The sequence below is a fragment of the Chiloscyllium punctatum genome, chromosome 3, assembly GCF_047496795.1.
Source record: "Chiloscyllium punctatum isolate Juve2018m chromosome 3, sChiPun1.3, whole genome shotgun sequence".
Classification (NCBI taxonomy): domain Eukaryota; kingdom Metazoa; phylum Chordata; class Chondrichthyes; order Orectolobiformes; family Hemiscylliidae; genus Chiloscyllium; species Chiloscyllium punctatum.
The window spans coordinates 76,301,027-76,322,288 of NC_092741.1; the positions used below are offsets into that span (position 1 = coordinate 76,301,027).

The window sequence follows — 21,262 nt, forward strand, 5'->3', positions numbered from 1 at the left end:
GAAGCTTTTAGAGAACAACAGAGGATTACTAAAAAGGAAATACGCAAAGAAAAAAACAAGGTGCGAAGGTAAACTGGCCAAAAATATGAAGGAGGATAGTAAAGGCTTTTTTAGGTATGTGAAAGGCAAAAAAATGGTTAAGACTAAAATTGGGCCCTTGAAGACAGAATTTATTACGGGGAACAAAGAAATGGCAGAAGAGTTGAATTGGTACTTCAGGTCTGTCTTCACTGGGGAAGACACGAGCAATCTCCCAGATGTAATAGTGGCTGAAGGACCTGAACTGAAGGGAGTTTACATTAGGCAGGAATTGGTGTTGGAGAGACTGTTAGGTCTGAAGGCTGATAAATCCCCGGGGCCTGATGGTCTACATCCCAGGGTACTGAAGGAGGTGGCTCTAGAAATCGTGGATGCATTGGTGATCTTTTTCCAATGTTCTATAGATTCAGGATCAGTTCCTGCGGATTTGAAGGTGGCTAATGTTGTCCCACTTTTTACGAAAGGAGGGAGAGAGAAAACAAAGAATTATAGACCAGTTAGTCTGACCTCAGCGATGGGAAAAATGCTGGAGTCAATTATAAAGGATGAAATTATGACACATCTGGATAGCAGTAACAGGATAGGTCAGAGTCAGCTTGGATTTATGAAGGGGAAATCATGCTTGACTAATCTTCTGGAATTTTCTGAGGATGCAACTCTGAAGATGGACAAGGGAGATCCAGTGGATGCAGTATACCTGGACTTTCAGAAAGCCTTTGATAAAGTCCCACATCGGAGGTTAGTGAGCAAAATTAGGGCACATGGTATTAGGGGCAAAATACTGACATGGATTGAAAATTGGTTGGCTGATAGGAAACAAAGAGTAGTGATAAACGGCTCCATTTTGGAATGGCAGGTGGTGACCAGTGGTGTGCTGCAGGGATCAGTGCTGGGACTGCAGCTTTTTACAATATACATTAATGATATAGATGAAGGTATTAAAAGTAATATTAACAGATTTGCTGATGACACAAAGCTGGGTGGCAGTGTGAAACGTGAGGAGGATTTTAGGAGAATACAGGGTGACCTGGACAGGCTGGGTGAGTGGACAGATGCATGGCAGATGCAGTTTAATGTGGATAAATGTGTGGTTATCCACTTTGGTGGCAAGAACAGGAAGGCAGATTACTACCTAAATGGAGTCAAAGGGACAGTACAACAAGATCTAGGTGTTCTTGTACATCAGTCAATGAAAGCAAGCATGCAGGTACAGCAGGTAGTGAAGAAAGCTAATAGCATGCTGGCCTTCATAACAAGAGGGATTGAGTAAAGAAGCAAAGAGGTCCTTCTGCAGCTGTACGGGGCCCTGGTGAGACGGCACTTGGAATATTGTGAGCAGTTTTAGTCTCCAGATTTGAGGAAATACATTCTGGCTATTGAGGGAGTGCAGCTTATGTTCACGAGGTCAATTCCCGGAATGGCGGGACTATCTTACGTTGAAAGATTGGAGCGACTGGGATTGTATACGCTTGAGTTTAGAAGGTTGAGAGGGGATCTGATTGAGACGTATAAGATTATTAAAGGATTGGACACTCTGGAGGCAGAAAGCATGTTTCCGCTGATGGGTGAGTCCAGAACCAGAGGACACAGTTTAAAAATAAGGGGTAGGCCACTTAGAACAGAGTTGAGGAGAAACTTCTTCACCCAGAGAGTGGTGGGTGTATGGAATGCTCTGCCCCAGAAGGCAGTGGAGGCCAAGTCTCTGGATACCTTCAAGAAAGAGTTAGATAGAGCTCTTAAGGATAGTGGAATCAAGGGTTATGGGGATAAGGCAGGAACAGGATACTGATTGAGGATAATCAGCCATGATCATAATGAATGGTGGTGCTGGCTCGAAGGGCAGAATGGCCTACCCCTGCACCTATTGTCTCTTGTCTCGAATATTATAGTATGCTGGTTTTGATGTTATGTGCTGAATCATCTCTTCTGAGTACTTTCCCCAAGCATTCCTCTGTGTTTGGAGGTTAAAAACAAGTATCCATCCAAATGCCTTTTAAATGTTGTAATTATATATGCATCCACCACTTCCTCTGGCAGCTCGTTCCATCCACGCGACATCTTATGCATGAAAACGTTATCCCTCAGGTCCTTTTTAAATCTTTTCCCTTTAAATATATGCCCTCTAATTTTGGACTCCCTTGTCCTCGGAAAAAGACCCTATTCATGCCCCTCATGATTTTATAAACCTCTACAAAGTCATCCCTCAGCCTCCGACACTTCAACGATTAAAAACCCCAGTCTATTCAGCCTATTCCTAATATATCAAACACTCCAGGCCAGGCAACATCCTTGTGAATCTTTTCTGCACCATCCCAACTTTAACAACATCCTTCTTATTGAAGGGTGACCAGAACAGCCTGTTCTCACATATGTTTCCAGTCTGCAACAATTTCTTATTGTTATGTTCAATGAACCTTTAATCTCACTTGGGGATATCATTTTTGGATGCAGACACTACAGTTGACCCTGTATGCCTACCCTCTATTCTAAGCTGTGTGAAAAAGCCCTTATTTTATTCCACTCTTTGATATCCAGGAGTTCCCTGAAGATTTCTCCTCAGTATTCCTGTTTCTCATCTTTATGTTGGCCATCAATTATTACATTATTCCAAAACATTATATCAGGTTCCAGATGTACAATGATGACAGCTAACTCTACCTCCCCAAATGCCACCACTCTTGATACCTCCTCTGCATTTTTTTTTAGATTCCTTACAGTATGGAAACAGGCCCTTTAGCCCAGCAAATCCACACCACCGAAGAGTAACCCACCCAGACCCATTCCCCTACCCTATATTTACCCCAACTAATGCACCTAACACAATGGGAATTTAGCATGGCTAATTCACCTGACCTGCACATCTTCGGGTTGTGGGAGGAAACCGGAGAACCAGGAGTAAGCCCACGCAGACACAGGGAGAATGTGCAAACTTCACACAGAAAGTCACCCAAGGCTGGAATTGAACCTGGGTCCCTGGCACTGTGAGGCAGCAGTGAAACCACTGAGCCACTGTGCTGCCCCTAGGGAAAGGGCACAGGGGGAATCATCATAGAATTCTTACACAGTGGGAATGGGCCATTGGCCCAACAAGTCCACCGACCCTCCGAAGAATAAGCCACGCAGACCTATTCCCCTACCCATTACTCTACATTTACCCCTGAATAATGCCCCTCCACATCCTTGAACACAATGGGCAGTTTAACATGGCCAATTCCCTTGTGCTATCTTGAGCCAATTGCAATTAATTTATAGGGGAAAACTGAAATCACAAACACTGTTTTTTAGACATAGATTATGTGGCTGCTATCTCAAGACTCGTAGAGATGTACAGCGTGGAAACAGACCCTTCAGTCCAACTCGCCCATGCTGACCAGATATCCCAACCTAATTTGGTCCCATTTGCCAACCTCCAGTGTCTGGCACCTCAACTGTGACTACTGATAATATAAATATCTCAGCAAGAGCCCCAGCAATCACCTCCTAGTTTCCCACAGTTCTATGGTAAACCTGATCAGGTCTTGGGGAACTTATCCACCTTTATGCGTTTCAAGACGTCCAGCACCTCCTCCTCTGCAATATGGACATTTTTCAAGATATCACCATCTATTTCTCTACATTTTATATCTTCCATATCCTTCTCCACAGTAAACACTGATGCAAAATACTCATTTAGTATCTCCCCCAGCACCTGCGGCTCCTCACAAAGGCCTCCTTGCTGATCTTTGAGGGGCCCTATTTGCTGTAAAATGTGTTGCTCTGATCTATAGCATCTGCAGTCCTCACTTTCTCCTGGGCCTATTTGCTTCCTAGTTACTTAATGTATTTGTAAAAATCCTTTGGATTCTCCTTAACCCTATTTGCCAAAGCTATCTCATATCCCCTTTTTGCCCTCCCGATTTACCTTTTAAGTATACTCCTACTGTCTTTATACTCTTCTAAGGATTCACTTGATCTCTGTTGTTTATACCTGACATAGACCTCCTTCTTTTTCTTAACCAAACCCTCAATTTTTTCTAGTCATCCAGCATTCCCTACACCTACCAGCCTTTCCTTTCACCCTAACAGGAATATATTTTCTCTGGTCTCTCGTTATCTCATTTCTGAAGGCTTCCCATTTTCCAGCCATCCCTTTACCTGTGAATATCTGGCCCCAATCGGCTTTTGAAAGTTCTTGCCTAATACTATCAAAATTAGCCTTCCTCCAGATTAGAACTTCAACTCTTAGATCTGGTCTATCCTTTTCCAGTACTATTTTAAAACTAACAGAATTATGGTTGCTGGCCCCAAAGTGCTCCCCCACTGACACCTCAGTCACCTGTCCTGCCTTATTTCTCAAGAGTAAGCCAGGTTTTGCACCTTTTCTAGTAGGTACATCCACATACTAACTTAAAAAAATCTCTTGTACCCTCTTAACAAAGTCCTCTCCATCTAAACTTTTAACACTATGGCAGTCCCAGAATATGTTTGGAAAGTTAAAATCCCCTACTATAACCACCCTATTATTCTTACAGATAACTGAGATCTCCTTTCACGTTTGCTTCTCAATTTCTCTCTGACTATTAGGGGTCTATAATACAATCCCAATATGGGGCTCATCCTTTTCTTATTTCTCAGTTCCACCCAAGTTATTTCCCTGGCTGTATTTCCGGGAATACCCTCCCTCAGTACAGCTGTAATGCTATCCCTTATCAAAAACGCCACTCCTCCTCCTCTCTTGCCTCCCTTTCTATCCTTCCTATAGCATCTTAATCCTGGAACATTATGCTGCCAGTCCTGCCTGTCCCTGAGCCACGTTTTTGTAATTGCTATGATATCCCAGTCCCATGTTCCTAACCATGCCCTGAGTCCATCTGCCTTCCCTGTTAGGCCTCTTGCATTGAAATAAATGCAGTTTAATTTAACAGTCTTACCTTGTTCTCTGCTTTGTCCCTACCTGCCCTGACTGTTTGACTTGCCTTTGTTCTCAACTGTACCCGTCTCAGATTGATCTCTTTTCTCACTATCTCCCTGGGTCCCCCCCACCCAAAAAAAATTAGTTTAAATCCTCCTGAGCAGCTCTAGCAAATCTCCTTGCCAATAAATTAGTCCCCTTCCAATTCAGGGGCAATCCATCCTTCTGGTTCAAGGCACTTCTACCCTAGAAGAGACTCCAATGATCCAAAAATGTGAATCCTTCTCCCATACACCAACTCTTCAGCCACGCATTCATCTGGGCTATCCTCCTATTCCTCCCCTCTCTAGCTTATAGCACCGGGTGTAATCCAGATATTACTACCCTTGAGGACCTCCTTTTTAAACTCCTTTCTAACTTTCTATATTCTCCCTTCAGAATCTCATGCTTTTCCCTTCCTGTGTCGTTGATACCAATGTGTACAATGACCTCCTGCCTTTTCCCTTTGAGAACATTCTGCATCCTCTCTGAGACCTTGATCCTGGCACCAGGGAGGGAGCACACCATTCTGATTTTTCGCTGCTAGCCGCAGATTCGTCTGTCTGTGCCCCTGACTAGAGAGTCCCCTCACACAATTGATCGCTTGGAACCCGATATACCCCTCATTACATTAGAGCCAGTTTTGAGACCAGAGACTTGGCTGTTCCTGCTACATTGCCCTGAAAGTCCATCACCCCTACATTTTCCAAAACAGCATGGGGATAGCCACAGAACACTCCTGTACTACCTACCTACCTCTCCTACCTTTCTTGGTGTTAACCCATCTACCTGACTGTATCTGCGGCTTTTCTCCCTTCCTTTAACTGCCATCTATCACATACCCTAGTTCCTCATTGCCTCTAATTGTTGCTCTAACCAATCCATTTGATCTGACAGGATTCACAACCAATTACATTTATTGCCGATATAAACCTCAGTAGCCCTTAAACTCTCCTGAAACTCCCACATCTGACAAGAAGAGCATATCACTCTACTAAAGGCCTTTTTGCTCCTTCCAATCTATAGACCAAGAAAATAGCACCGTCTTATTGCTCTACAAAATACTGCTGCAGACTAACTTAATACTTATGGCTTATATATTTAAAATTTAATGAGGAGACAGATCCCAATCAAGAAAGAACCCACTCTACTAACTATTGTCGATTTACAGCAAGGTTTTACTTAAAACTATTTACTTCTCTGTTTCTGTGCTATCATCTCTCCCAAATAGGTTCCTCCAAGATCAGTTGTGAATTTCACTGTTTAAGTTTTCCTAGACACACTCCGATGTCCAACGATACATGAATTCAAACAACAATGGCAGTAACTGTGCAGATTCACTGCTGTGTCAGTTAGCAGTGTGGGTATCTCTCTCTCTCTCCCTTACAGACCATGTGCTTGCTGTCTTTGTCTGTCTTCCTCCCTTTTGAAAGTGCCGTTGTTTTGACTTTTTTTTTCAAAGTTCCAAAACAATGGCAACAGCATATAAAACAGTAATTGCTGCTCCTGGAATTTGAGGGAATCACCTCCAACACCTAAAATACCTCAAAAAAGGAGCAACCTGTTACAGACAGAAATTTTTCCCATCCTCCATCTTGGATTACCCAGAATCTTTTCATTTCATAAGAAGCTGAGTTTTACAAATCTTGTTCTGCAAATTCACAAACAATACCTTTTCTTAATACTGTTTGTAAATGTTTGCTGGAACGTGAAAATGGGTAAGGGAGCTGGTGGCATGATGGTAACAGCACTGAACTACTAATCCACACTCCTTTCTCTAGTTGAAACAAGCTATTTCCAACCTCTTTAACCCAAAACTCAACTCCTGACAGTATATCCTCTCCATCGCAAAGATTGCCAACTTCTCCCTCCATGATTCCAGCTCTGATACAATCCATCTGCTGCTGAAAATCACATCAATGCTTTTATTGTCTCTAGAATGTTTGTATTCTAGTTAGCCTAGTGTCTATATCCTCCCTCTCACTACCCCTGTGTTCAATCAACCACAATCCACATTGATGAACCACCTGATGAAGGAGCAATGCTCCAAAAGCTAGTGCTTCCAATTATACCTGTTGGACTATAACCTGGTGTTGTGTGATTTTTAACTTTTTTGAAGCTGCCTTCTGGATACACGACATGTGGTGTATGTAGACTCACTGTGCTGTGAGGAAATGTGTTCCAGGATTTTGAGGTGATTCACCTTGGGAAGAATAATAGAAAGGCAGAATACTGGGTCAAGGGAAGTATTGTTGGTAGTGTGAATGTGCAGAGGGATCTTGGAGTCCATGTACATAGATCCCTGAAAGTTGCCACCCAGGTTGATAATACTGTTAAGAAGGCATACGGTGTGTTAGGTTTTGTTGGTATAAGGATTAAGTTCCTGAGCCGTAGTGTCATGCTGTATCTGTATAAAACACTAGTGCGGCTATACTTGAAGTATTGTGTACAGGTCTGGTTGCCATATTTCGGGAAGGATGTGGAAGCATTGGAAAAGGTGCAAAGGAAATTTACCAGGATGTTGCCTGGTCTGGAGGGAAGCTCATATGAGGAAAGGCTGAGAGACTTGGGTCTGTTCTCATTGGAAAGAAGAAGACTAAGAGGGGATTTGATAGAGACATACAAGATGATCAGAGGATTATATAGGGTAGACAGTGAAAATCTTTTTCCTAGGATGATGACGTCAGCGTGTACGAGGAGGCATAACTACAAATTGAGGGGTGATAGATTTAAGACAGATGTCAGAGGCAGCCTCTTTACTCCAAGGGCGTGGAATGCCCTACCTGCTAATGTAGATAACTCAGCCACATTAGGAAGATTTAATCAACCCTTAGATAAGCACATGGATGATGATGGGATAGTGTAGGGAGATGGCCTTGGATTAGTTCAAAGATGGGCACAACATCAAAGGCCAAAGGGCCTGTTCTGTGCTGTATTGTTCTATGTTCTATGTTCTATGATCCCGTGGAAGTGAAGAATCAATAAAATAGTTCCAATTCAGGGTGATATATGGCTGGAAGAGGAACTTGGTGTTCCCATGTGTCTGCTGTCTTGTTCTTCTAAATGGTAGAGATTCTGGGTCTGGAAGGTGTTGTCTGGAGAGCTTGTTGGGTTACGCAGTGCTTCTTATAGTTAGTAGACCCTGTCACCACAGTGCATCAGTGCTGGAGGGAGTGAATATTGAAGGTCTTCAGTGGAGTGCCAGTCAAACAGGCTGCTTTGTCCAGCATGGTGACCAGTTTCCTGACTATTATTGGGCTATCTTTGAACTAGAGAGTATTCTATCACTGTTCTGACTTGTGCTTTATATATAGTGGACAGGCATTGGAAGGCAGGATTTAAGTTACATGGCACATAATTCCCAATTGCTGACCTGTCTTTATAGCCATAATATCTATATGACCTGCATACTTAGGTTTCTGGTCAAGTGTAATCCGGAGGATGTTGTTAGTGGTGGCGGTGATGCCATTGAATGTCAAGGAAATGGTCATTATCTGGAAATTAAGTGAGATGTGTATGTTATATGCCACTCATCAGTCCAAGCCTGAATGTTGTCCAGGTCTTGCTGCTGTCACAAACTGCTTCAGATGAGTGACTGATGTTGCTGAACACTGGGCAATCTCTGTGAACATTCTATCCTGCTTTATGAAAGAAGCAAAGTCATTGAAGCAGCTGGAAATAATTGGGCAGAGGACACCACCCATAGGAACACCAGCAAGCGTATCCTTGGGCTGAGATAATTGACTTCCTCCAACAACTTTTTTTTATCCTAAGTATCACTCCAACTGTGGAGATTCTCCTGCATCCCCCAGTCCCGCAGTGATTTCCCACTGACTCCAGTTTTGCTCAGGACCCTAGATGCCACACACTGTCAAATGCTGCCTTGATGTCAAGTGTAGTCACCCTCACTTCCCCTCATAAGTTCAGCTCTTTTTCTTGTCCATTTCTGGAATGAGGTCAGGAGCTAATTAGACCTGACAGGACCAAAACTTCAATGCCAACGACTAGGTTATTACTGTGTGGGTGCTGCTTATTGACACTGTTGTCAACTACCTCCATCACTTTGCTGGTCATTAACAGCACACTGATGGAGCAGTAAGTGGCCACATTTGACTTTGTATTTGTCCTGCTTTTTTGCACAAGACATACCTGGACAATTTTCCACATTGCTAGATAGATGCCAAAATTGTCGCTGTACTAAACCAACTTGGCTTGGAATATAGTTCTGCAGCACAAATCATTGGGATTATGGCTGGAATGTTGTCAGGGCACATGGCCTTTGCCAAGTCCATTGCCATTAACTGTTTCTTGATATGATGAATTACTGAAACTGGCTGAAGGCTGCATGTGTGATGGTGAGAATGTCAAGAGGAGGCCAAGATGGATTGTTTGCACAACACTATCACTTTAACAAAGTTTGTTCCCTGACTTTAACAGTAAAGTGCCTTGAAATGTTTTAATTCATGAAAGGTACAATATGAAAGTTTTTACTGGTGTAATGAAATTTATAGTGATGTGTGGTTCTGGAATATAGGAGTTTTGAAATGCTTTGAACAGTTATGTTGCAGTTAGATTTGTAAAATTCATTTTCTCATGAATTAGCTCGATGATGCTTTAATTGAAAATTGCAGGCTGGGAAGGTCAATTATTTTCAGGCATTAACTCCAGAAAAGAAAGACCCTGAATTAAAGCATTGTAGATTTCTTTTTCAAATTTTTTTCATTAATTCACAGCTATGCCAATGGTGTGGTCTTCAAACATCCTGGCCATTTATAGTCAACATAGTCATACTTGGGTGCTACCATCTATGTATTTATTTTAAGAAGCAAACTGTATTTGCCTGACTTTTTTATGAAACATATTAATGATTTGTATTCTGCTTTATCTGATTATGTTAACTTGTGCAAAATAGTATAGATTGTGCTAAATATATTTTAATTTGTTTAACTGTTCATAATTATTAAAGCAACTGAACTGAAATATAACCTTAATTTTTTTTTCTCTTAACAGTGGAATTCAGCTGCTGGTTTGACCATATCAGAGAGTGGTATGCTCACAAGGATGAATTCAACTTTTTGTTCGTGACTTATGAAGAGTTGAAGAAAGTAATGATATTTTGAAAATATGCATTTTCCTATATTCATATGATCAGGTGTTGGCCATGTACTATTTCTGTACTTTCATGCAATTCTCCAACCTTTTCAAGATATCAGCACTTCTCTAATTCTGATCTGTTAAGCTTCCTGATTTTAGTTGCTCTGCATTAACAGCAATGCCTTAAGATGCATGTGTTCAAATTTTGGAATTATTTAGCTGAACTTCTCCAGCTCTCTTTCCTCCTTCAAGATGCTCCTTGAAAGCACCTTCTTTATGCAAATTTCTTTATGCCATCTACTCTAAAATAGTTCAAGTTTTGCTTTGTGATGCTCTTGTGAAACAATCATGGACATTTCACACTATTAATGGTACTTTACAGAAACGTTTGTGATAATAGTAGTAATCTGGCTGTAACTGTATGACACTGTCTCCTCGCGCTAGACTCCCTAACCAGCAGAATTAGTTTCCCTGTGTCAACTTCCCCTCAATGTTTGAAAACTTTACAGCCACCCCTTGCTTTTTGAAATTCAGGGGAGTGTTGCACTTGATTATGCAATCTTTCCCAAATAATTTAATGATTGGAGTCCAGTGACCATTCCAGTAAATGCTTAATCAACTCCCTCCATGCCCAGTGTAAAAATTAGCAAAATATAATTCCCAAAACTGAAACAGGTAAGTCCAAACTAGAGCTCTGTACAGCTGCAGCATAATATTCACCTGTTTGTTTTTCCTAGCCTGCTCTATATAAAAACCAACATTTTATTTATCATTTTGATTTTTTTTAATATACTGCGCCTGATATTTTAATGGTCATGTACATGGATCTCAGGATTCCTCAGACCTCCACAGTTTCAAAGTTTATCATTATTTGGAAAGCACTTTGATTTTAGCTTTTTCAGACATATATTAATGGATAAGGAATATGCTCAAGTGGCCTATTTGTTTTCATAAAATTTGCCTGTGTTGAATTTTATAGCCGCATTTTGAATTGAAGTGAAGCATTACTTACATATGCTTATTAAATTAGATAATCAAATGGCTAATATAGTTGTATTTTGAGATATTCATAAAGATGCTGAATGGGAGATATTGTCTCAGTGGACTTCCAGAAGGCATTTGATTTGTCACATATAACAGGTTAGTAATGGTGAAAATACATGAAATTGTAGGTAATTTTGTGATCTACATTATTAATTGGTTGAGAGGTAGAGATTAAAGGAATGCTCTGGTAGGATAAGGCAAGTTGTGTTTGTGAGTAATTTGTATTGTTAGCTATTGAGCATCTATAATAATAGTTTAGTTGAATGAAATTGAATGGAAGTCCCATTTACTATATGCATTCCTGCTCAGTCCAAATCTGGATATCTAACTCAATTCCTTCATGTACTTTCACTATTGATAACCAGTTGTTCTATCTATATTTAACCTATATCTGAACTGTATGACATATCAAGACATTTTCCAAATTGAACATTTTAGACAAGTGTAAACTTCACTGTATTAACATAATAATTTGAGTCATGTTTCCACAACCAAGGCACAAATCCTGAAGGAGGGTTATTATCAAATTGCTTGATCACGGTTCAGCTTCTTAAAAAAAAACTTGCAATTATACAACCACTTTCATGACTTTGTGGTATCACAAAGTGGTTTACTGTCAATTAAATAACTTTGAATTTTAGTCAAAGCTGTATCAAAAGAACAATATTCGAAAAGAATTGCTGTGGCTTCAGTAGAGGTAGTTTCATGAATTCTGACTGAGGTTTGCTGGCCATAAGCAAGGACTCGCAACTAATCAATGAACACAAGATTGAGAGACATCAGATGTGCAAACAACTTGGTATTGTGGGACAATACCAGGAGTGCAGGCTTGAGAAGATTATTTTACTCAAATTGGTTTTAAAATCCTAACCACTTTATGTAATTCCGTCTCAGGAGTAGCCAGTATTCAGAAACAAATCCTGGCCAAAACTCTTTCACCACAAGAAAAAAGATTGTAATGCATTTACAATGTTAATGTACATGAGAGCCAGAGTACATTTCCCAACATGTTATTGGCTTTTACCTTTGAGCGTTGGATCTGGGATGAATCAGTAACTTTCCATTGCACTCTGGCAGGTTTAATTCTTAAAATTCTGCAGCAAAATATCTAGAAATTAGTTCATATATCAATAGTTTCATCACCTACCCAATTCTTAACCACACTTGTTATGGAATGATTCAGCAGTTTTACAGGGTATCTCATGAGGAATTTCACAGTGAGTGAAAGTATTTTAGTTTTCAAGTATCAAAGAGGCTGTTGCCATTTTTAAAGTTTCGAGGTTAGCTAACTGTGTTTACTGTATTGACCCCTGACAGGATCTTAGAGCATCAATACAAAAAATTTGCAACTTTGTTGGAAGACAGCTGGATGATGAAAAACTGGACAGCGTGTTAGAACACTGCAGGTTTGATATTATGAAAAAGAATCCAATGGCCAACTATGAAGGAATTCCCAAAAGATCTGAAGAAGGAACTTTCCTTCGGAAAGGTACCTAGCATGATTTCATGGAATTCTAGAATGGTACAGTACATAAGAGGCCCTTTAGCTCATCAAATCTGCACCATCAAAAAAAAACCTATAAGTCTATGCTAGTCCCACATTCCAGCACTTGGCCCATTACCTTGAATGTTATGACATTTTAACTGCTCATACATGTACTTTTTAAGAGTTGTGAAGTTTCTAGCCTCAATTACCTTTCCAGGCAGTGCATTGCAGAATACCATAACTCCTCAGAAGTGAAAAATCTCTCCTCAAATCTCTTCCAAATGTGCTGCATTTCACCTTAAAATTATGTTCCCTTGTTATTGACTCTTCAACTAAGGGAAACAGATAGTTCCTATTCACACTGTCCATGTCCCTCATAATGTTATACACCTTAATCAGGTCCACCTCAGCCTTCTGTGCTCTAAAGGAAACAATGAGCTTATCCAACCTCTCTTCATAGCTAAACTGCTCCTTTCCTGGCAATATCCCAGTGAATCTCTGCCTCCTCCGGTACAGTCACATCCTTCCTATCGAGTGGTGACCACACCTGCACACACTGCTCCAGTAGCGCCCTAACCAAAGTTTTTTGTACAGCTTAAACATGACCTTAAACTGGTAAAGGCAAGTGTCTCTTATGCTGCTTAACTACCTTATTAACCTGTCCTGCTGCCTTCAGGATCTGTAGACAAGTACCCCTCAAGATCCCTTGGTTCCTCTAGGCTTCCTAGTGTCCTGCCATTCTTTAGGTATTCCTTTGTCTTGTTACTACTTCCAAAGTGTATCACCTCACACTTACTTAGGTTAAATTCCATCTGCACTACTGACCAATCCAAATGTATCCTTCTGTTATCTAAGACCTTCTTCCTCACTGTCAACCTTCATGTCACCTGCAAACTTACTAATCACAACCACTATTTGCATTTTGTTTCCAATCGTTCATATATGCCATGATCAGTAACGGAACCTATGGTATCCCAATGACCACTGGCCTCCAATCACGTAAACAGCCTTCTACCACATGTGTATCCTACTGTATGTAAAGCAGAAATTCAGGGAGTTAGGATGGAAGCTTAGAGCTAGAACAAATTGTAATCTCTGGTTTGTTACCCATGCCACGTGATAGTGAGGCGAGGAATAGGAAGAGAGAGCAGTTGAACACATGCCTCCAGGGATGGTGCAGGAGGGAGGGATTCAAATACCTGGATAATTAGGCCTCATTGTGGGGTAGATGGGACCTCAACAAATGGGATGGTCTACACCTGAACCTGAGGGGTACCAATATCCTGGTGGAGGGATGTTTGCTATTGTTCTTCGGGAGGGTTTAAACTAATTCATCAGGAGCATGGGAACTTGAATTGTAGCTCCAGTGTACAGGAGGTTGAGAGTAGTAAGGCCATAAATAAAGTTTCAAGGGCGCAAGAGTGTACCGGCAGGCAGGAAGGTGTGTCTACTTCAACACCAGGAGCATCCAGAAAAAGGTGGGTGAACTTGCAGCATGGGTTGGGACCTGGGACTTCGATGTTATGGCCATTTCAGAGACACGGATAGAGCCGGGACAAATACGGTTGTTCCAGGTTTTAGATGTTTCAGTAAGAACAGGGACAGTGGTAAAAGAGGGGGAGGTGTGACATTGTTAGTCAAGGATGGTATTATGGTGGCAGCAAGGACGTTTGATGAGGACTCCTCTACTGCGGTAGTATGGACTGAGGTTAGAAACAGGTAAGGAGCTGTTGGGAGCTTTCTATAGGCCTTTAAAAAGTTCCAGAGATGTAGGGGAAAGGATTGCAAAGATGATTCTGGAAAGGATCGAAAGTAACAGGGTAGTTATTATCGGGGACTTTAACTTTCCAAATATTGACTGGAAACACGATAGTTTGAGTACTTTGGATGGGTCAGTTTTTGTCCAGTGCATGCAGGAGGGTTTCCTGACACAGTATGCAGATAGGCCTATAGAGGTGAGGTCACATTGGATTTGGTACTGGGTAATGAACCAGGCCAGGTGTTAGATTTGGAGGTAGGTGAGCACTTTGGTGCTGGTGACCACAATCCGGTTATACTTACTTTAGCAATGGAAAGGGATAGGTGTATATTGCAGGGCAAGAGTTATAGCTGGGGGAAAGACAATTACGATGCATTTAGGCAAGATTTAGGATGCATAGAATGAGGAAGGAAACTGGAGGGGATGGGCACAATTGAAATGTGGAGCTTGTTCAAGGAACAGTTACTGTGTACCCTTGATAAGTATGTACCTGTCAGGCAAAGAGGAAGTGAGGGAGCGAGGGAGCCATGGTTTACCAAAGAAGTTGAATATCTTGTCAAGGGGGAGAAGGAGACTTATGTGAAGATGAGACATGAAGGCTCAGTTAGGGCATTTGAGAGTTACAAGTTAGCCAGGAAGGACCCAGAGAGAGCTACGAAGAGCTAGGATGGGACATGAGAAGTCTTTGGCAGGTAGGATCAAGGAAAACCCTAAACTTTTTATAGGTGTGTCAGGAATAAAAGAACGACTCAAGTAAGATCAGGGCCAAGATTAGAGTGGTGTTGGAAATGCCCAGCAGATTAGGCAGTATCTGAGTAACAGGAAAATCGATGTTTCGGGCAGGAGCCCTTCATCAGAAATGGGTGGGTATATGAATAGGAAGGGTTTAGAGGGATATGGGCCAAATGCTGGCAAATGAGACTAGATTAGGTTAGGATATCTGGTCAGCATGGACGAGTTGGACCGAAGGATCTGTTTCCATGCGGTACATTTATGACTGTCTGACTTTTGCCAATCACATCACATCAATGTGCTTTCATTCTCAATTCTTACACCAAAGGGATTCCTTTTTTCTTACCTGTTTTGTCCCCATACCTTTATTGAATCTCCTTCCAAGTTTCTTTTCTCGAAGGAGAATAATCACAGTTTTGATAATCTATCCATGTACCCTACTTGAAGTCTGTCTCCAGGACTATTCACTCTGTACTCTACTAATGCCTTCGCATTTCCTGAAGTATAATGCTATGAAATGGGCACAGTAATCTGATTGAGATTGAATGTGTGTTTTATAAACATTCACCATAACCTTTTTTTGCTGTTGTATTCTAAATTTGTGTTCCTGGTGCTGCACTTTCTACTTTTGGAACACAACAGGGATTTAGACTCTGAGGTCAGTGTACTCACTGGGGGAAAAAATAGAAAATGATCAGAAAATCATATGGGAGCATGGTGCCCTTAGCAGCTAAGTGTCTGATGAGCATTCCTGTTGTACAGATTTTTGTGATTAGTGTTTGGATTTGTAACAGCCACCCAGTGGAGTTGTTTCAGGCAGAGCTTTAGTGTTGCATCCATCTGTGTGTAAATAGCTATTGTCATCAAAGGACCAAAGGCACCTGTCTGTGTCTCACTCTTGTGCTCTTTCTCTCTCTCTCTCTCCCTCTCTGTTTTAGGGAGACAGCTTGAGGGGCACTGTTCTGTGTCAACCATGAGTGATCAGAAATTTCTCACCTCTTACTGCTTCCGTGGATGTGATAGAAGGATTGGCTGATTACCATTCTGTCTGGTCACATCCTGACCACTCCTTCCACGCCTAACGATAATGAATTGAATCCAGAGCTGCCCTTGTTCATTTTCTCCTTACGATATTTTTTAATACAGTTTGAACACTAAATATTATGTGACTAAAGCCACTCGTTGCTATTGGTGTTAAGATTAAGATGTTAACGAAGCATGATAATACACAACAAATCGCAGGATAGTCAGATATATGTGGAACAGAAAGATCTTTGATTGCATTCCACAGATCCCTGAATATAGCTGGTTTATTGGAATGGGGAGGCTGAGGGAAGACCCTAGATGAAATATATAAAACTATTAAGGATCTTGATAGAGTGGATAAGAAGATATTATCTCCTGGATTGAGGTGTCGATAAATAGAAAGCTTCGATCTAGGGTAAATATTAAAGATTTTGAGGGGATTTGATCCGCTTTTGTTTTCATCCAGAGAACACTGGGAATCGAGAACGCGCTGCTAGAAGTCTATGGTTAAAAACTTGGAAACTGGGATTGGACTGGATAGCTACATGTTGGCTGATGTGGACATGATCGGCCAAATGGCCTCTTCCCATGCTGTAAATTTCAATAATGCTATTCCAAAATTCATCAAGAAAAGGTCCAAAATTACAGCGAAATCTTCTGGAAAAAAATGGCCCTGTTGATACTGGGAGTTTGCAAGTTATCTTGTAAAGGTTTTATAATCCCTCGTAAAAATTAATAACCTTAAAAGAAATGAATCCTTAAGCTATCCCAAGTGTGGTCTCAAAGTCATATAAACAGTGCCTCTTGTGTACAAGTTCCTTTTCTTTTCCCACTCAATGGATCTCACCGTTTTCACGACCAGTTGCAATCTATTCAAGTTCTCCGAATGTAGTTACCACTAAAGGCCCTCATGGTGCAGTGGTAGAGTCCCTACTTCTGAGCCAGGAGAACTGGGTTCATGTCTCACCTGCTCCAGGGGTGTGTGGTAATATGCCTGAATAGGTTAGTTAGGAAAATATCTCCAGTTACTACCAGCAAGGCACAATTCTACAAATCCTCATGCTAGTAGCATAACTTTCCAGAGATTCTTTAATGAGAATATGATAACACCCCAGTTCATGGTTTGGCCACCTCTGACACACACTAGAGTGTACCTGAGCTGCTCCCATAACTTAAAGATTTAAGTCACTTTGTTCCTTTCTAACCTCTTTCTTTTCTACTTTCCTTCCTTTTTAGAAATACCTTCATGCTCCTCGTGAACAACCAGAGTACTTTGCAGCACAAAAGGCTGAAACCCAGTATTTCATATCCATTTCAGTTTGCTTTTTTTGTACACCTAGCTATTATTTCCATAACAGTCTCAGACAAAGTCTATTTTTGCACACCTTCTCATCAAGAATGTCCTCTTTGTAGAAATCTAACTTAGTTTTCTTTTCAATTCTGGCGATGGTCTCAAAAAAGCAGGCTTTTTACAAGCTGCTGAGTTCGTCATAGATGGAAGATATTTCTACCTGTTACAAGGCAGTTCATGCCAATGGAACAATACAAAAGGGACACAGTAAGGGGTGGGGACTCCCTGTGCCAAGAAATCCTGTTGGTTGGCTACATTGGAACTTGGCATACCAGTGAAGGCTGCATATGAAGTGAATTAAAGTCTTCAGGTTTCCACATGTGCCAGTGATGGGTTTAGATTCCATACAATGTGGAAACAGGCCCTTCGGCCTAACAAGTCCAAACCGACCCTCCAAAGAGCAACCCACCCAGAACCATTCCCCTGACTAATGTACCGAACACTATGGGCAATTTAGCATGGCCAATTCACCTGACCTGCACATCTGATCTGATTATGGAAGTGAAATATCCATGAAGAAATGAATTTCTGTTTTTGTCATCTGCATCCAGTCTCAGGGTCTGAGAAGCATTGCATGTGTCAAAGATCGTGGAGCCTGGGTGACTCTTCCACATTAAGTTTTGCCTACAGGCACCATAGTGCTGCCTTCCCATGCTAACTAGGTCTGTCTCATTGATCCTGCAAACTCTGGTTGAGGACAGCATTGGTGAGCACCAACACACACTTTTCTACAAGTTATATTGTACCAGGATTGTCTCTTGTGACATTTCTTTTGCCATTAGAAACTCAAACTACTGTTATGAAAAAGAAATAAAAATGTCAAAGGAAATTAAGCAAAGTCTGTTCAGTTCCCTTTAATTTATCAATGTAGAAAGGCCCTCAGAATATCCCAGAGTTTTTGCTGTCAATTTGAAGTTCGTTCAGTGTGTTGGTCATTTTTTGTGTGAAGAGAACATCTTGATTTTGTGTCAAAATTGTGTTTCTATTTTGAATCAATGTTCCTTTGTACAATTCACACAATACGAAATATTTTACTGGAATTACAGGCATAAGGAATATGAATTAGGAATATGAATATGAATCTTAACCACTTAAGCTGGTGCTGCTATTCAATAAGATCATGGCTGATCTTAAATTTCCAGTGTCTCCAAAATATCTTCCCCCAAAATATGCTTTGTTGATAACATTTATAAAAATATATTAATTAATGATTCAAAGTTGCAGTGGCTGACTCAAGCTTTGATACATCCCTCAACATGTGGTCCTGGCCCTCAGCATGTGTCAGTCTGCAATATTTAGTCATCAAATGCAAAGACTAAGATCACCACAGCTTTGACTTTAATAGTCTTTTCTTAAATACTTTTTGAATGTCCTTGCCAATAATCTGAAAATAAGCATTAGACTTTTTACATATGTAAGGACTTAATGCCATCTTTCACCACCGTACCGTGATTGCAGTAATTAGTACGAGTACTACAGGAACTAAGAACTGCAACAGAAGAAGCAGCTACCAACCAACAGTAAGTTAAGAGTTCACAATTAATACTTTGAAAGCCAAGTTCTCCCAATTCCACATCCCAAAGCCTCCCATCCCCTCCTGCTCTACCTCTTTATTTGCTGATTGTATTGATCCTATTTATGGAATTACATTCTCTTCTTTACAGGTAAAATTGGAGACTGGAAAAATCACTTCACTGTGGCTCAATCTGAAATGTTTGATAGAGTTTTCCAAGAAAAAATGAAGGATGTGCCTTTAAAGTTTATCTGGGACAATGAATAAATCAAATGCAACAATGAACAGTATGTGATATTCTGGAAACAAAGGAAAATGAGAACAAGAGAATATGTATGTCTAAACAGGGTATTTGTGGAGAATTATACTTTGAAGGGTAAATTTATACATTTTAAATACAGACGAACATTCAATGTATGAAAGTTTAGATGCAAGCAAGCATTAAGCATTTGATTACTATTGATCAATCAAATCCTGTGGATTAGCAAAAATTGATAATCTGGATTTCTTGTGTTTTATGGTTGGAGAATATGGTTCTAAATTCTGCATTGGAAATAATGAGACAAATACTCAAGATTTTCAATCATTGTGCAAAACATAGAACAGTGACATACTATTTGCTTTAAAAATTTAGAATATTGTCATGTATTTCTCAAAGTTCAGACCTGGGAAAATTTATGGATTTCTGGAGCATGCATGTACTTGATTTCTTTTGTAGTCTAACAAGTTTGGATGTGCTAGTTTCTGAAGTTCTTTTCAAGTAGTTAGTTGTTTTATTTTTCCATGAAAAAGATGTATAAATGTAGATATTCCACTGTAAAATTTAAAAATTGATCACTATGAAATGCTAAGTACATTTACATAAAATTACATTTACAGCACAGGTCCAGGCCTTTCCGTCCAATCTGGAAAATGCTGGTGTTTGTGTTCCATTCACGCCACCTCACAGCTATCACCATGCATTCCAAAAAAATAATGGCACACTGTTAGAAATTGATTTCTCCTACTTCTCTCACAAAGCATGAACATGGCCTCAGGAAATGCTATAAGGGGCCAGAAAATTTCCGCTGCTGCTGCAGAGCTTCCTTATTCCTGGATGGTCCCAGGGGCTCGGCCTTGCTCCCTTCGACGGAACTGTCCACTGCTGTCCTCAAAGATTCCAACTACTCCACAGTCCTCTATGGCCCTGTTGTTTCAAGTAAAACAATCAGTTAAAAATTCTGCCCGTGGTGTATGCTTTAGCTTTGCAGCTACCAAACGATAAAGTGGTTAATTGATTAAGTTTCTGGTAAATTGGAACGTCATAGATACTGATTAGAGGAAGACTCACTGGTGGTTATGAACGTGAGCTGATTAGGCATTATTTGTTGAAGATAAGCATTCCCTTTGTCTAGATATAGTGCAAATGTTATCTGACACTGGTCATCCCAGGCTGGATGAAGTCCTGGTTCAGCTATAGATTGGCAAAAGCTTGTTCAGTAACAGTAATTTGAATGCTACTGAATAGTATAGAATCACTATTACAAGGGTGGTACTAAAATGATGGTCCCATGGTGATGGATGAATTTGATGATTTTTGGGCTGAGAACACTTGCTGAGGATCTTCTGTTGCAATGCCCTGGACTTGTGTCATCTCTGGAAAGCTCCTAAGTGGAGCAATCCTGGCTCCTTTGTCAGGTATGACTCTAGCAACTGGATGACTTTCCCCTCTAGCCCCCATGCATTTACATTTTGCCTGGGCACAGCTTTATTGATAATAAGATTGTTTAATTATATTGGGAATGGATTTATTTTGTTTGGAGTGGAGAGAAGTCAAACGACCCAGGATATTGTCAAAAATGTTGTGATTTGGTGTGATTTATGATATTCTGGCCTGTGTTTATTAAAAAACACAATAAAACTTGTTTTACTTTCTCATGTAAATAATTGTTTGCTATCTTTTAAGGGAAATGTTCTTTGAGATTTTTTTTGTAGCTGGCCTCTTTGAAAATTTTCCCACTGTTCTGAAAATTTAATGGAAATAGTAATTAATATGTAATGAATTGCTTGAATATGTACTTTTTTTATATCATGTTTAAACTAATAGACAACATTTTCTAATGTTAACATGAGGTCTTTATCTCCATATTAACTTCCATAATTTTTCAATAATTGATTATTTCAAATAGTGATTTGAATAGTATAAATTGATGCGAAGAAATAAATCTTATTAACCATATAATTTGTCGTTTTAAATTAATAACATTTTTAACACAGTGTGCATCCCCCTTTTATTTTGCTGTTTTCTT

General features: G+C 40.3%; 1 protein-coding gene across 5 annotated transcripts in view; it reads left to right on the top strand.

Moving 5' to 3' along the window:
• Positions 1-20,990, top strand: part of LOC140460761 (amine sulfotransferase-like) — a 121,187-nt gene extending 100,197 nt beyond the window's left edge. For all 5 annotated transcript variants that reach the window (XM_072555462.1, XM_072555445.1, XM_072555436.1 and 2 more), the window contains 3 exons: positions 9,980-10,074; positions 12,425-12,596; positions 19,126-20,990. In XM_072555462.1, the coding sequence (XP_072411563.1) occupies positions 9,980-10,074; positions 12,425-12,596; positions 19,126-19,241 (383 nt within the window). In that variant the 3' untranslated portion in view covers positions 19,242-20,990. The remainder of the gene's footprint in view (positions 1-9,979; positions 10,075-12,424; positions 12,597-19,125) is intronic.
• The last annotated feature ends 272 nt before the right edge of the window (positions 20,991-21,262 follow it).